Below are 17582 nucleotides of genomic sequence, written 5' to 3'. Positions count from 1 at the left end.
AGAGTCACTGGTTGGTTCTCCAAGGCAGTCTTCCTCTCATGGCCTGGAGGATTTTGAGGGAAAGATGGAGAGTCCCAGGCCTTTCATCAGAGGCTGAAAGATTGCTGGCCGCAGCCTGGGCAGACAGCACTTCTAAGAGATATAAATTGGCATGGACAAAGTGGTAAGTTGAAGTCTTCAACGCAAAGAAGATCCCATGGGGTGCAACGTTGTTCCAGTCTTGAATTTCTTGGCTTCCTTGGGCATGGCCTATGACACCATTAATGCATATCGCTCAGCTATTTCGGAGGGTCATCTTCCTATTCAGGGCCTACCTATAGGGGAATATCCTCTGGTGTGCAAAATGTTAAAGGGTATTCGCCTGGCTCTCCCTCCACAACCCAGATGCTCAAGTTTGTGGGATGTCAATTTGGTTCTTAATCTTTTCCAATCCTGGCAATCAAAGGAATACCTTTCAAGAATGGAAATATCAGCCAAGCTTGCAATGCTTTTGTGCCTTGTTTCCGGCAGAAGGGTCTCAGATGTTCGAGCACTGGACCTTTCCAGTAGGGTTTTATGCCACAAGGGGTTACCTTTCATGTTTCCAGGAGAACCAAGACGGATACTAGAATGATTTCTTACCCTGCTTTTGATAGTTCCCCTAAGTTGTGTGTGGTGCGATGCCTCAAGGCATATGAGAATGTGACTTAGGACATTTGGCCCAAGGTGGAGCAACAGTTGATTATTTCCATTCAAAAGCCTTTTAAAGCTGTCTCTTTATTGACCATAGACAGATGGATAAGATGGGTTATGCAGAAGGCAGGCATCAACGTGGCGCGTTTTGGGGCGCATTCCATCAGGGGTGCCATGGCATCTAAGGCTTTTTCTCTGAGTGCTAGACTGGAGGATATTATCAGTGCTGCAGACTGGTCATCAGATTCCATGTTCAAGAGGTTCTATTTCAAACCAGTGTTGGACATGGCATCATTGGTGGTGGATAAGCTTTGAACAAGCATAATCCTTGCCTCCGGTCCTGACATAGAATGAAACATTTCCTAGCTCTCATAACGGAAAGTTTCAATTCTATTAAGGACACGGAGGTGAGGATTATTCCCACCCGGATACGGCTCGTCTTTTCCGCACCCAAAAGATGCTATTACCCTGTATGGAAACTCTGGTTAGGAGTAAGTAAGGTATTCAGAATCCTAATACTACGGCAGATGTCAATGGAATGCTAGGTTGAGACATGTTTCTGATGTTAAAGGCTTTTCTTTCTATTGTAGGTGTTGAGGCAAGCAAAGGGGAATGATTCTTCCATTATCTTCATCGCGCGTCAAGAAAGAGGAAGTGCTTGAGAAGGGACATCAAGGATATGGACTATACACAATGTAAATTGGCTGTTGAAATTGTAGTTCCATTCCAGGGTGTTCTGGGAAGTGTTGTTTTTTTGTTTGTAACTTCTGCTGTTGTTGATTAAAGAAAAGAAAGTAGAGCATAATGTTTAAAATTATAACTTACACTGTATACTTCTGTGTGTACATAATTTATTCCCCAGTGTATAAAGTGTAATGAAAATGTCACTTACCCAGTGTACATCTGTTCGTGGCATCAGTCGCTGTAGATTCGCATGTTTTGCATAGCTCGCCATCTGGTGTTGGGTCGGAGTGTTACAAGTTGTTTTTCTTCGAAGAAGTCTTTCGAGTCACGGGACCGAGTGACTCCTCCTTTTGTCTCCATTGCGCATGGGCGTCGACTCCATCTTCGATTGTTTTTCCCCGCAGAGGGTGAGGTAGGAGTTGTATTGTAGTAATAGTGGCCATGCAATGGAGTGACTAAGTATGTACCTATTTAAGGTTAAAATAATATATATACAAATAGTTGAAGGTACCTTCCGAACTGCTACAGGATTCCGGGGAGGCGGGTGGGCACATGCGAATCTACAGCGACTGATGCCACGAACAGATGTACACTGGGTAAGTGACATTTTCAGTTCGATGGCATCTGTCGCTGTAGATACGCATGTTTTGCATAGACTAGTAAGCAGTTATCTCCCCAGAGTGGTGGCTCAGCCTGTAGGAGTGGGAGTAGTCTGAAACAATGTTCTTAATACGGCTTGACCTACTGTGGCTTGTTGTGCGGATAACACGTCTACACAGTAGTGCTTGGTGAATGTGTGAGGCGTAGACCATGTGGCTGCCTTACATATTTCTTGCATTGGGATGTTTCCTAGAAAGGCCATGGTAGCACCTTTCTTTCTGGTTGAGTGTGCCCTTGGTGAAATGGGCAGTTGTCGTTTAGCTTTAAGGTAGCAGATTTGGATGCATTTAACTATCCATCTGGCTATACCTTGTTTTGATATTGGGTTTCCTGCATGAGGTTTTTGGAATGCAATAAATAGCTGTTTAGTTTTCCTGATGCTCTTTGTTCTGTCAATGTAATACATTAATGCTCTTTTGACATCTAAAGTATGTAGTGCCCTCTCAGCTACGGAATCTGGCTCTGGGAAGAACACTGGAAGTTCCACTGTTTGATTTAGATGGAACGGTGAAATAACTTTTGGTAGAAATTTAGGATTAGTCCTTAGGACGACCTTATTTTTGTGTAGTTGTAAAAAAGGTTCTTGTATTGTAAACGCCTGAATCTCGCTTACTCTTCTTAGAGAGGTAATGGCGATGAGAAATGCAACCTTCCATGTTAGGAACTGTATTTCGCAGGAGTGCATGGGTTCAAAAGGTGGACCCATAAGTCTAGTTAAGACAACATTTAGGTTCCATGAAGGAACAGGTGGTGTTCTTGGTGGAATAATTCTTTTAAGGCCCTCCATGAATGCTTTAATGACTGGTATCCTATATAGGGAAGTTGAATAGGTAGGCTGCAGGTATGCAGATATTGCTGCAAGGTGTATTTTAATGGAAGAGAAAGCTAGGTTAGATTTTTGTAAGTGAAGCAAGTAACCCACTACATGTTTTGGGGTTGCGTGTAATGGTTGGATTTGATTAATATGGCAGTAGCAAACAAACCTCTTCCATTTACTGGCATAGCAGTGCCTGGTGGATGGCCTTCTGGCTTGCTTTATGACTTCCATACATTCTTGGGTAAGTTGTAAGTGTCCGAATTCTAGGATTTCAGGAGCCAGATTGCTAGATTCAGCGATGCTGGATCTGGGTGTCTGATCTTTTGGTTGTGTTGTGTTAACAGATCCGGCCTGTTGGGCAGTTTGATGTGGGGTACTACTGATAGGTCTAGCAGCGTTGTGTACCAGGGTTGCCTTGCCCAAGTTGGTGCTATTAATATGAGTTTGAGTTTGTTTTGACTGAGTTTGTTTAACAGATAAGGAAGGAGAGGGAGAGGAGGAAAAGCGTAGGCAAATATCCCTGACCAGTTCATCCATAGGGCATTGCCGTGGGACTGCCTGTGTGGGTATCTGGATGCGAAGTTTTGGCATTTTGTGTTCTCTTTTGTCGCAAACAAGTCTATTTGAGGTGTTCCCCAGAGCGTGAAGTAAGTGTTCAGAATTTGGGGGTGAATTTCCCATTCGTGGACCTGTTGGTGATCTCGAGAGAGATTGTCTGCGAGTTGATTCTTAATCCCTGGGATAAATTGTGCTATTAGGCGAATTTTGTAGTGAATTACCCAACGCCATATCTTTTGTGCCAGCAGGCTCAATTGCGTTGAGTGCGTTCCCCCTTGTTTGTTTAGATAATACATTGTTGTCATGTTGTCTGTTTTGACGAGAATGTATTTGTGAACTATTATTGGTTGAAAAGCCTTTAGTGCTTGAAAAACTGCTAGCAGTTCTAGGTGATTTATATGCAGTTTTGTTTGATGTACGTTCCATTGTCCTTGTATGCTGTGTTGATCGAGGTGTGCTCCCCACCCTGTCATGGAAGCATCTGTTGTTATTACGTATTGTGGCACTGGGTCTTGGAAAGGCCGCCCCTTGTTTAAATTTATATTGTTCCACCATAGAAGCGAGAGGTAAGTTTGGCGGTCTATTAACACCAGATCTAAAAGGTGACCCTGTGCTTGTGACCACTGTGATGCTAGGCACTGTTGTAAGGGCCTCATGTGCAGTCTTGCGTTTGGGACAATGGCTATGCATGAAGACATCATGCCTAGGAGTTGTAATATCATCTTTGCTTGTATTCTTTGTGTTGGATACATGCGTTGTATGATGTTGTTGAAATTTTGAATTCTTTGTGGACTTGGAGTGGCTACTCCTATTGTTGTGTTTATTATGGCTCCTAGGTATTGTTGTACCTTGCATGGCAGAATGTTGGATTTTGCGAAGTTGACTGTGAACCCTAGTTTGTAGAGGGTTTGTATGATTTGATTTGTGTGGTGTGAGCACGTTATTAACGAATGGGTCTTGATTAGCCAGTCGTCTAGATACAGGAATACATGTATTTGCTGCCTTCTGATGTGTGCAGCGACTACTGCTAGACATTTGGTAAAGACTCTTGGTGCGGTTGTTAAACCGAAAGGCAGTACCTTGAATTGGTAGTGTATTCCTTTGAATACAAACCTTAGGTATTTCCTGTGCGATGGATGCATTGGTATATGGAAATACGCGTCTTTGAGGTCTAATGTTGTCATGTAGTCGTGTAGTTTCAGCAATGGTAACACTTCTTGTAGTGTGACCATGTGAAAGTGGTCTGATTTGATGTATGTGTTTAGTATTCTTAGGTCTAGGATTGGTCTTAGCGTTTTGTCCTTCTTTGGTATTAAGAAGTACAGTGAATAAACTCCTGTGTTTATTTGTGTGTTTGGTACTAACTCGATTGCATTCTTTTGCAATAGTGCTTGAACTTCTATCTCCAGGAGCTCGGAATGATGTTTTGATAAATTTTGTGCTCTCGGTGGTATGTTTGGAGGGAATTGTAGAAATTCTATGCAATAACCATTTTGGATAATTGCTAGAACCCAAGTGTCTGTAGTGATTTCCTCCCATGCTTTGTAATAATGACCTATTCTTCCCCCCACTGGTGTTGTGTGGAGGGGGTGAGTGACATGTGAGTCACTGCTTAGTTGTAGGGGTTTTGGGGCTTTGAAATTTTCCCCTATTCCTAGGGAATTGCCCTCCTCTATATTGGCCCCGAAAGCCTCCCCTGTACTGTCCCTGGTAACTGGATGTTGTTGCCTGTGAGGTACTGGCTTGTGTGGCCTGACCCCGAAACCCCCCTCTAAAGGGTGTTTTGCGGAAGGTGCTGTAATTTCCTCTGCTCTGCGGGGAGTAGAGTGCGCCCATGGCTTTAGCAGTGTCCGTGTCTTTAAGTTTCTCAATCGCAGTGTCCACTTCTGGACCGAACAGTTCTTTTTCGTTGAATGGCATATTGAGAACTGCCTGCTGAATCTCTGGTTTAAACCCAGACGTTCGTAGCCATGCATGCCTTCTGATGGTCACAGATGTATTTATTGGTCTTGCAGCAGTGTCTGCTGCATCCATGGAGAAGCGTATCTGGTTGTTTGAAATGTTCTGTCCTTCCTCAACCACTTGCTTTGCCCTCTTTTGTAGGTCTTTGGGTAGATGTTCAATGAGATGTTGCATCTCATCTCAATGGGCTCTGTCATAGCGCGCAAGTAGTGCCTGAGAGTTAGCGATGCGCCACTGGTTTGCAGCTTGTGCTGCGACTCTCTTTCCAGCTGCATCGAACTTGCGGCTTTCCTTATCGGGGGTGGTGCATCCCCAGATTTGTGGGAGTTGGCCCTTTTCCTAGCTGCTCCTACAACGACAATCTGGTGGCAACTGTGTAGTGATGAAAATAGGGTCTCTAGGAGGCGCTTTATACTTTTTTTCCACCCTTGGTGTGATTGCCCTACTTTTGACCGGCTCCTTAAAGATGTCTTTTGCGTGCCGAAGCATACCAGGGAGCATAGGCAGGCTTTGGTAGGAGCTGTGGGTGGCGGAGAGGGTGTTGAATAGAAAGTCATCCTCGACTTGTTCTGAGTGGAGGCTTACATTGTGGAATTGTGCTGCTCTAGCCACCACCTGAGAATATGCAGTACTGTCTTCTGGTGGTGATGGCTTTGTAGGGTATGCCTCCGGACTGTTATTTGACACAGGGGCGTCGTATAAGTCCCATGCGTCCTGATCCTGGTCACCTTGGCTCATGGTGGTGTGAGCCGGGGAATGTGATGGAGTTTGTGCTGGTGAGACGTGAATTATAGGTGGAGGAGAGGGTGGCGGAGTAACCTTTTTCACCATTTTTGTTTGTGGTGTTTGGTCAGTTTGAAATTCCAGTCTTCTCTTTCTCCTAATAGGGGGAAGGGTGCTTATCTTTCCTGTCCCCTGCTGTATAAAAATACGTTTCTGCGTATGGTCTACATCGGTGGATTGCAGGTCTTCCTCAAACCTATGCTTTCGCATTTGGGAGATCATTGATTGCTCTTCTGTATAAGAGCCTGAAACTGGGTCGGTTGCAGGTGGTTTTGGCACCGAAACCCTGTCTGCATCTTTTTACAGCTCCGAGGTGACTTTTTTCTTTTTCGGAGTCGAAACATCTCGGCGTCGATCTTCGTCGGTGCCGCTGTCTCGGCGTCGAGCCGTGTTTACACCGCTATCTCGGTGTCGATGTATGTCTCCAGCACTTTCTCGGTCCCGAGAAGGCTGCGTGGCGGTGTCTCGACCGGAGTCGGACGGTCTCGGCACTGTTTGGGCCTTTTTCGGTGCCGACGGTCGGTCACTGAATTTATGGGTGGAGCCATGGCCTGGTGGCAGTGGCGTCCCCTGGGCCTTGACAATCTTCTTATGAGTGGTTTTCGACGTCTTACTCACGGTTCGTGGATCGTCGAATTCCTCGGAGTCCGATTCGTGTATCGAAAAGGTTTCTTCCTCTTCTTGTATCTCGAACTCTCGGTGGGCTGTCGGCGTGGACGCCATTTGAAGGCTTCTGGCTCGACGGTCTCGGAGTGTTAATCGGGACCGGAACGCACGACAGGCCTCGCAAGTGTCTTCACTGTGCTCAGGTGACAGGCACAGGTTACAGACCAAGTGTTGGTCTGTATAGGGGTATTTGTTGTGGCATTTGGGACAGAAACGGAACGGGGTCCGTTCCATCGGCGTTCTTCTACACGCGGTCGGGCCGAGCAGGCCCCGACGGGGGATCGAAAACTACCCCGAAGGGCTCCGGAGCTCTTCGATCTTCGATGCGGTGTTGATTCTAACTACGCCGATCCCGAACGCAACAATACCGACGAAAATCTTCCGAAATTTAGCTGTTTTTCCGTTCCGAAACTCGGAGCGACAGGAACACGTCCGAACCCGATGGCGGAAAAAAAACAATCGAAGATGGAGTCGACGCCCATGCGCAATGGAGACAAAAGGAGGAGTCACTCGGTCCCGTGACTCGAAAGACTTCTTCGAAGAAAAACAACTTGTAACACTCCGACCCAACACCAGATGGCGAGCTATGCAAAACATGCGTATCTACAGCGACAGATGCCATCGAACATATTGTTAAACAACAGGAAGAGCATAGCATAAAAGTATGCATTTCACTACAGAGTTTATAGATTAAGGATTGTATATAGATTAAGGAGATTTGAACTGTCCACAGTGGACCCCCTTAATTTGTACACTAGCAGTTTAACACTAACCTGTGGTTGGCATCAGCGTCATCTCTCCTTAAATTGCCACTCCTCTAGCATGCTTGCTGTGAGGCTTTCTGCATGCTAATCCAAGTACTTTCTCATAAAATTGCTGGGAAATGATGCTCTAAATAATCTCTATACTAGTGGTGGTTCCAAGTCTATTCAAAATGTTTGTACTTGAAGGACTTGCCATATTCCAGGTGGGTGCCATCTTGCATTCTTTATCTATAGGAGTGTTTACTCCTTTATTCCCTGATGTCGAGACATGGACACAGAGTATATATATTTATTCAATAACCCAAAGGTTACAGGGACGTTATAGTTAGGCTTAATGGACAAAACCAGAGAAATTCAGCTGTCACAGCTCGAGTCATCTCAAGTAACTACACTCGTGCCCTAAGGCACGGCCTTTCCATGCACAGTTTTTGGTTGAAAATTTTACTGTAAATGTTACATTGATATTATTAACACGAGTGACGTGATTTGTGGGGTAATTAGCAGTGTGTGGCGAGGGCCCGAGTTATAGTTATCTTAGGGAACGAGTCCTCGCCTAAATGTTTATTTTGGGGCTGAGGGCAGACGGAGGCCGTGCGGCCACCCCTCCCTAGGCCAATCTTGGCCTAAGGAACCCCATCCCCTGGATCCCCATTAAACATTTAATTTTTGGGGGGAGGGGGAAAGGGCGGCTGTGTGGTCACCCTCCCTAGGCTGATCCTGGCCCAGGGTACCCAAGTTACGCTATCCCACAACGTTTGTGTTTTGCTTTGCCAGGGTACCCAATCCCCTGGAGCCAATAATTTTCTTTGGGTTGGGGGGGGGGGGGGGGGGAGGGGGGTGCGTGGCCCCACTCCCCAGGGCCACTCTCGACCCCGGGGACCTCATCCCCCAGGGGTGCAATCTGGGGGCACCCAGTGATAATGTTAGGGACCGCAAGGGGAGCCTGAAGGCCCCCATGGTCCCAGCCGTCTCCCCATCTCCTGTGGGAGCCTGCATTGCTGTCAACAGTGTCATCTCTACTTAAATTGCCACTCCTCTAGCATGGGTTAATTAGCAGTGCATGGCGAGGGTGCAAGTTATAGTTACTTGACATAAATCTAACAGGTGAATTTCTAATGTTCTGTACATTTAAAATGTGAGCCTGACAATAACATCCCTGTAACCTCTTTTGTTTGAGTGAATTTTTTATTTTTTTTTGTTTGTTTGTTTTTTTACATAAAGTAATTTTCATTACTATATGCTAATCCAGCTACTGCTGCTCACGTCGCCGCCAGGCCCTGCAGCCAACCCCCTATAACCACCCAACTTTGCCTTTGGCCTATTGTTGGGTTGGCCGCAGGGACTGGTCTGTGGCCTGTCCCTGCTGCCAACCCCCTTAACCACCTAACCTGATGCTGCGCACAGCCTTGGGCCATGCACAGCCTTGGGCCATGCGCAGCAGGAGTTGGCCGCGGGATGCATGGCTCTACTCCCCCGTCTGATTTCAGTCCCGGAGATGCCATCCCCCAGACTACTAAATTCTAAAATTTTTGGGGGGTGGGAGAGGAGGGAGGAAGCCGCGCGGCCCCGTCTTCCCGCAGCCGATTTCTCCCATCTCCCAGGCCACAGCATTAATATATAAATATTTTTTTGGGGAGGGGGGCTGCGTGGCCCCACTCCCTAGGCGGATCTCATCCCAGAGACCCCATATCTCAGGACCCGGGTATCTAAATTTTTGTTCTGGGGGGGATGCCATGCAGCCCCACTCCCCAGGCAGATCTCAGCCCTGGGGACCCCATCCCCTACAGCACAGCCATCTGTGCTGGGAGCCCCAAAGGGCACTCCCTGTGTAAAATGGAACTGCAGGGCCTGTAGGCCCCTACAGTCCGAGCCGGCTTCCAGCCTCCTGCGGGAGCCGGCATTGACGTCACAGAGAGGGAGCGCTAAACATGCAGCTCCCTCTCTGTGACAGCAATAGCTTCCTTAGTTTCCCTGCCCGCAAGCATTCTATATTACTTAAGCTCCGGTGAGGTGGCGGTACCCCGCGTTCAATATTAATTAAGTGCCAGGGAGGTAGTAGTCCCCAGGACATGGGCCCAACTGCATAATAAGGCCCGGGGAGGTGGTGGTCCCCAGGAAATATAAATGCTCTTGCAAATAACAAAAAGAGCACTTTCTGCACCAAAAGCTACCTTTCTGCCTAATTTGGTGTAAATCCATCCAGTGGTTTGGCTGCTATTCCTGTTCAAATTCCCCATGGAAAAAACATTTTGGGACTCCCCCTTTTTGACCGATTACCCTGAAACTTTCCAAACAGCAACTGATGTGAGATTCGGAAAGTTTTGTGAAGATTCGTCAACCGGGAGTGAGAGAGAGAGTGTGTGAGAGAGAGAGTGTGTGAGAGAGAGAGTGTGTGAGAGAGAGGGAGAGTGTGAGAGAGAGAGAGTGTGAGAGAGAGTGTGAGTGAGTGAGTGTGAGAGTGAGAGAGAGAGAGAGAGAGAGAGAGAGAGAGTGTGTGTACATTACCTAGTGGTGGTCCTCACTAGGTAGTTTATGTTAGGCCTGTCTGTCATAGAAAGAGCATTTATTTTTGGTTTGCTATGAACTTTGGCCCCATTTGATGAATCTTCACAAATATTTTCCCCCCAAAAAATCATCCACCTCAACTCCTTCCTGGAACGTTTCGGAGTGATAGGTCAAGTGGTGGCGGCAAAAAAGGGTAAACAAAAAAAATTGTATATTTTGGCAGTTGGGCTCACAAGAGTCCAAAGAAACTCTTGCAGGAGTGCCAATTAAATAAACAGAGTGTTCTGGTTGGCCCAGGAAGTTTTATTTCCCTTGGGCCATCTCGCTCCCAGGGAGCCAGAATCCTGTGAGAGTCTCCTGTCCTAAACTTAGAAGAAAAAATAATAATATAAGGGTGCAGGGATATCCTGATTGAAAAAGAGAAGAAAAAAAAAAAAGGAAAAAAATGCTCAGATCCAAAGGATCTTACTGGCCACATGTATGAACTACAAGCCCGGGTGTATTCACTGTGGGGTGTGGAGGGCTACATGACCATCCTCAGAGTCTCCAGAGGCTCTGGGGCCGAACACATGTGCAGTCCCCCCTTCCTGAGCCATTGGAGGCCCTGGGGAGCCCACCCTCTTTCCAATTATATTAAATATCTGGGTGGGACACACAGCCCTTCTCCCCTAGCCTTCTGAGGCCCCAGAGAGCCCACCCCTGGAGCCAATCATATTAAGGAGGTAGAGGGGAGGAGTGCCTCCCTCCACCCGAGTCATTAGAGGCCCTGTGAAGTCCAACACCAGGGCCAAAAAGGTTAAAGAACAGCAAGGGGGCTGTGTGGGCCCCAAGGCTGAAATTTTGTAAAATGCGGAAGGGGCCACACAACCCACACTCACTGAGCATCTAAAGTCCCCAGGGATGGGCTCAGATGCCATGCCTCGGGGAACCCCTCCACCCCCTCTCACCCCCCCCCCCCCCAGAACATAGCATTTTCCCTTCCCAACAAGCGGGAGCAAACTACAAGTTCACTGCCAGCAGATGGGAACTTTCAAAATGCTCCTGCATGCTCGGAGTGGACTGTGAATCTAGATCCCTACTAGCAGTGATGCAGGAAGTGTGAAAGATCAAAATACCACTATTCCCCGTATTAGGAGCTGCTCCCTTCGGACAGAAGCAATGCTGGCTCCAGCTGTAGGTGGCAAGCAGGTTGGGGCCACAGGGGTTCCCCTGCAGTCCCCAATGACACTAAGGTAGGTGCCCTGGGTAGGTACCAGGGCACCAACCTTTACCTTTCAGGGCCAAGGGAGGTGGCAGCATGCCTCTCTCTACCCTACTGACTACACTGGGCCCCATGGGATGGGTCCATGGGGCTGAAATCCGCTCCCGGTAGGGTGGCAACATCCAGCTTACCATACCACTTAAGTCCTAGGTACTTTTTTTTTTTTTTTAGTTCCAGCTGTCTATCTATTCTTGTTCTTAGGTCATTATTACTCCGTACATATACAAAAAAAATTTTGACTGTGAGATCACTTTTGAGCACATCCCTACATAAGGGGTCACAAGTGAGAATATTTTGTTAATTGCTTATACAACCTATTCAAAGCTGCCCAAGTACATGCATTAGTTTATCTGCACCAACTGCAATCCTGATGTTGTTCTCTAATAACCATGTTTGAGTTACTAACTATTGTTATTTTTACACTGTAAATGTCAGCATCAAATAAAGCAACTGAGTGAATTGCAAGAATTCTGTGCATTTTTGGTGCATTCATGCAGGACTGAGATCGCCAATGGCATGAGTCTGGTCTTATTAAAAACCACTCTTAAGAGTAACCACTTATAGATAGCCCTTTCTTCAGCAGACCTGATCACGGGAGTTCCCAAAATGGAAAGGATGTCTCTTTTAGATCACGCATACTTTTAATGAGAAGGCAACCATCACAGAAAGGACATTTAAGTAGATAATGTTTTCAAGTGCAAACGGTTGAAACAAAAGTTAAAACAGGTCATCAACTTACCAAATGGAAAGCTTCAGGAGAATGCTGAAAGCTCAGCAGCATGTGGGAGAGGACTGCTAGTGCCCCGGGTCTCACAAGAGGAAACCACAGACGATTGAATACCTTAAAAGGAGGTAAAGCAGGTACTAATAAGTCTCATATCATCTATTTTAGCAGTTCACTACACTTAACATAGCAATCATTTATGTGTTATTCAATCAGTTAGAAAATAGAAGTAGTGCAGGGAGCTAGGCATCCTTGAACATGGCAAGCTTGAGGCCTTTTTCTTTGGTTCTTGGGGCAATCAGAGGTTAATTGGCATTATGTGTGGACAATTAATTTGCCACTGGAGCTACAAAACTGGTGCACTCCCTACAAGCACTTCAATCTCAGGGCAGCGATGGCCAACAGTCAGGGCTTACTCATTAACTTCAGTGTGCAGACAGTGATTTATTAAATGTAAATGAATTTCAACAAAACGTAAGTTAAATATATAAAAAATGTCCTAGCATAATCTAGGCCAAATTAAAACCCCAAGCATCTTGGCTCCCTCATGATTGGTGCTAGGATTTAATTTAGCAGTGGACCCCATGACTAACATTATTGTTTGTGAGATGGATTGGATCAGCTCAGAGGTTACATCACCCAGCTAAAGGTTCCTGATACTTATGACTTACTCTGATGTAGCCAAAAGTAAAAACTACAATGTTCTAAAGTAAAAGGAGGAACACTGGAAAAATGGGTCAACCTATAGCTTATTTTATTTATTCATTTATTTTAATGACACCACAAAGGAGATGCATGACTAGAGCAAAGGAAACAATACAAAACGAAAAAGACCATGAATAACAAGAAGTAAATATCAAACATTTACACAGAGGTGTACACACCCAACCAATAATACATACATGCCTTGTCATGGGCATGCCACAGGCTACCAGATCCAATTACCTGGCTATACGTTTGTGCCCTTCTGAGCTCAGGGGAGCTCCTTTACCACCTACCCCTTTTAAGTCCCACGTCCCAGAAGTTCCGAAAAGATCGCAATCCCTCCCAGCAATTAGGGGGAATTTAGCTAGTCAGCACAGCCTAGGGAACCAGTCAGCCATTGTGTCAGCCAAATCTTCTTACCCCTCTCTTTGGCCCTCCTGCCCTTACAATTAAAAAGTGCTCTTTTAACATAGTAGATTCCTATTCATCACCCGATCCAAGCCCTGTAGGTTGGGGGCTTGGGGTTTTTCCACGCTGTAGCAATTAACAGATGAGCAACAGGCATGGAGATATAAATAAAAAAAGGTCTGGGTAAAGCTATAGGAATTACGGTCGTCACAGCCAAAAATCATCATCAGCAGGCTAACTCCAAAACCGCCCCCAAACAATTTATTAGAGAAAGTCTCAATACCCGCCTTCAAAGGGAACAGCTTCTCACACCCATTAAACATATGTAATATATCCACTGGACCCTCACCTCACCTACAGCATCTATCATTTATCCTTTTACCCCATCCAAATAACTTGGCTGGAGGATAATATAGGTTAAAGATAGTTTTCTAGTGCTGTGCCTTCAAACTGGATGAAAAGAAGTCCTTCATACCTAATTCAATAGAAATATATATGTCCACATCCCCCTAGCCTAATCATCTAGCCGACGCAACCTCAGTTTTTTTCAAACCATCAGGCATTGCATCGCCAAGACGCCTATAGATACGCCCAATCCTACAATCTGGCCGACACATGCTTTCAACAGCTCCACCCTATCCATAGACATTTTACCCGGGGTGACCTCGCTCAAAAAGGCCTGAGCCTGATGATACTTAAAAAAGGACCGGAAAGTCCATCTCAAACATTGACTATAACTCCCCAAAAGAGCGTATTTGGCCTGCTTCATACAGATCCCCAAGCTTACAGAGGCCAGCCCGTTCCCAGCCTTGACCCATTACATCATAGAAATTGGCCAGAAAAAGCACTGAGTGCCACAAACGAGTATAACGATTACATAGCTTAATCTTCCAACAGTTTTTGGACACCATCCCATACCTTCCAAACTGATCTAACAGTCTTTACACCAGACCCTTTTGTAATAACTACGCTCTACAGGGAGTGCAGAATTATTAGGCAAGTTGTATTTTTGAGGATTAATTTTATTATTGAACAACAACCATGTTCTCAATGAACCCAAAAAACTCATTAATATCAAAGCTGAATATTTTTGGAAGTAGTTTTTAGTTTGTTTTTAGTTTTAGCTATGTTAGGGGGATATCTGTGTGTGCAGGTGACTATTACTGTGCATAATTATTAGGCAACTTAACAAAAAAAAAATATATACCCATTTCAATTATTTATTATTACCAGTGAAACCAATATAACATCTCAACATTCACAAATATACATTTCTGACATTCAAAAACAAAACAAAAACAAATCAGTGACCAATATAGCCACCTTTCTTTGCAAGGACACTCAAAAGCCTGCCATCCATGGATTCTGTCAGTGTTTTGATCTGTTCACCATCAACATTGCGTGCAGCAGCAACCACAGCCTCCCAGACACTGTTCAGAGAGGTGTACTGTTTTCCCTCCTTGTAAATCTCACATTTGATGATGGACCACAGGTTCTCAATGGGGTTCAGATCAGGTGAACAAGGAGGCCATGTCATTAGATTTCCTTCTTTTATACCCTTTCTTGCCAGCCACGCTGTGGAGTACTTGGACGCGTGTGATGGAGCATTGTCCTGCATGAAAATCATGTTTTTCTTGAAGGATGCAGACTTCTTCCTGTACCACTGCTTGAAGAAGGTGTCTTCCAGGAACTGGCAGTAGGACTGGGAGTTGAGCTTGACTCCATCCTCAACCCGAAAAGGCCCCACAAGCTCATCTTTGATGATACCAGCCCAAACCAGTACTCCACCTCCACCTTGCTGGCGTCTGAGTCGGACTGGAGCTCTCTGCCCTTTACCAATCCAGCCACGGGCCCATCCATCTGGCCCATCAAGACTCACTCTCATTTCATCAGTCCATAAAACCTTAGAAAAATCAGTCTTGAGATATTTCTTGGCCCAGTCTTGACGTTTCAGCTTGTGTGTCTTGTTCAGTGGTGGTCGTCTTTCAGCCTTTCTTACCTTGGCCATGTCTCTGAGTATTGCACACCTTGTGCTTTTGGGCACTCCAGTGATGTTGCAGCTCTGAAATATGGCCAAACTGGTGGCAAGTGGCATCGTGACAGCTGCACGCTTGACTTTTCTCAGTTCATGGGCAGTTATTTTGCGCCTTGGTTTTTCCACACGCTTCTTGCGACCCTGTTGACTATTTTGAATGAAACGCTTGATTGTTCGATGATCACGCTTCAGAAGCTTTGCAATTTTAAGAGTGCTGCATCCCTCTGCAAGATATCTCACTATTTTTGACTTTTCTGAGCCTGTCAAGTCCTTCTTTTGACCCATTTTGCCAGCTAGCTCAAGTACTTTGGGGAGTCATCCTGATAAGAACCATAAACAGAGCAGACTTCCACAATTGCCCACCTGCCCCATTTGCCCACCACTGACCGCCTGACCGGACCCATGCTGTTCTTAGTGAAAATTGCAACACCCCAAATTGTTGTGCTTTGAATAGTACAAGCCGCTAAAATATACCCCCGAATGGACAACAAGTGCCTCTTTCCCCATGGAATGTGTGTTTCCTGCTTGCAAATTACTTCAGAACCAAGGGATCCCAAAATTGCAGCCACTTTTTGCCGTTTTACTTTTCGTTTATGCCCCCTACGTTAACTGAACAGATGAGTAATCTACCCATCCAACATAAGGTGAACCATGCTGAGACTAATACAAACTTCTTCTAATCACATTTCCTTACAAGCTCTACAGGACATGCACCTACATCCTACCCTCATTACGCCACTACACCCCCTTTGGGTTTTTTCTGTTTTATTCTCCCACCAACCCCATACCTCCCCCTGGCCTGAACACCTACCAAGCCCACCCCTTCTCCCAATTCAACCCACTCCACTCGAGCCCCACACCCACCTGGGCCCCCTTCCGCCCGAGAAGCAATCAGACCAACCATAGGTCTGAAGTGATGGAAGTGACACCTCTGACCCATACCCTTAAAACAAAGAAAGATAACCCTGGAGAAGGAAACCCAGAGGAGGCACAACAGCCAGAGGCTAGACCCTCCCGAAGCAGAAACTAGAGAAAAGGCAGTATTGAGGGAAGAGCCTCTCTAATTTAATGCCCCACGCCACCAGAAAAAATCCAAAAATCATATTCCAAGGACCCATGAAGGCCAAATCACGTTACTACATATTTCCTAGAGATATTCTTTTGCCTTGATCTCGGAAGTGAAGGCATGGTTATGCTCCCCCCCATGTCACTTTCAGCTGGGCCGGATTCAGTGAAAAGGCCTGGGCTCCTTTCTCCTGAAAGGGCTTGATAAGCTGTTGCAACCGCCAGGACCTTTCAACTGCTAAATGACAAAAATCTGGTCTAGCAAAAAAGGCCTGGCCTTTTCAAACATTGCCTGCCTCAGGAGGAAATTCACCATATAAACCAGGATATCCCTGGGTTTCCTATCAACCCTGGCCTGCGGCTTTTCCACCACTTGTATACAATATGCCCTTTAAACCTCTTGAGCCCAGTTCCAACCGTCCACAACCAGGAATCCTTGGCAAATCAGGCCCACCATATAAGACTGTACATCAGCACCTTCTCTGCCCTCCAGGGATTGCGAGAAACCATAAGTTGTTACACCTTTGCCGGTTTTCTTGATCCTCCAACTTTCATGGTATATAAACTAATAGAGACTTCTGAGCTTTAAGCTGACCCATAGCCCCTGCTGCATCTGCTTCAAGAGCAGAAGTTCTTGTCTCCAAGTCAGTGACTCGTTCAACAAATAGTACTGAAGGCTTTGGAGACCTTAGGGACCACTCCCTGCAGTTTGAAGATGGCTATCTGCAACCGGCCACCATCTGCTCGGGTCTCCTACCTATGGCCCATAATACTTTGGAAAATGGTCCCTAGCGTGGGAGGGCATGGAGTAAGAGGATCAGGAATTCAGTCAGCCTGCCAATGCTCTATTGCCCACCAGCTGTTAAGAGGAAGAATAGCTCCATTTTAAGTCCTTAGCACCTGTAGGCGGTGCCCCTGCTTGTTTAGCCACCTTCCTAGCAGCAGGAAATGGTGGTGCACCCGCCTGGTCTTCTGACATACAATCGCTGTCACTAGCATTAGACCAACTGGGGGATTCTGACCATACGCCATCCTCAGACAAAGAGAAAAAAATAATGGTTGGTTTCAGGGTTAGAGCATGCGAGTAGGGCTGGATTTCGGGCACTCCAGTCATGCCACAACCACCTGCTACATCTGTTGGTTGTAGCCAAAAGAGATCCCTCTGGAGGTACCTGTGTTAGTGTGGAGTACTCAAGAACACACTTCCCCTTCCTGCTATATGAGCTGCAGTCACCCTCCACTACGCCCTCTGCCAGCCTTTTTCTGTGAAAACGCTGCTCTGTGCATTGGACCACTGCTACTGCAGATGGGGG

The 17582-nt window shown here is 46.1% G+C and overlaps 1 protein-coding gene across 5 annotated transcripts in view; it reads right to left on the bottom strand.

Annotated features, from left to right (window-relative positions):
- The window catches only part of USP38 (ubiquitin specific peptidase 38), a 155705-nt gene that overhangs the window by 109152 nt on the left and 28971 nt on the right, over positions 1–17582 (bottom strand). For all 5 annotated transcript variants that reach the window (XM_069242586.1, XM_069242585.1, XM_069242587.1 and 2 more), the window contains exon 5: positions 12072–12173. In XM_069242586.1, the coding sequence (XP_069098687.1) occupies positions 12072–12173 (102 nt within the window). The remainder of the gene's footprint in view (positions 1–12071; positions 12174–17582) is intronic.

This window comes from Pleurodeles waltl, chromosome 1_2, assembly GCF_031143425.1.
Source record: "Pleurodeles waltl isolate 20211129_DDA chromosome 1_2, aPleWal1.hap1.20221129, whole genome shotgun sequence".
Taxonomy (NCBI): domain Eukaryota; kingdom Metazoa; phylum Chordata; class Amphibia; order Caudata; family Salamandridae; genus Pleurodeles; species Pleurodeles waltl.
This window is presented reverse-complemented; position numbering and strand designations above follow the sequence as displayed.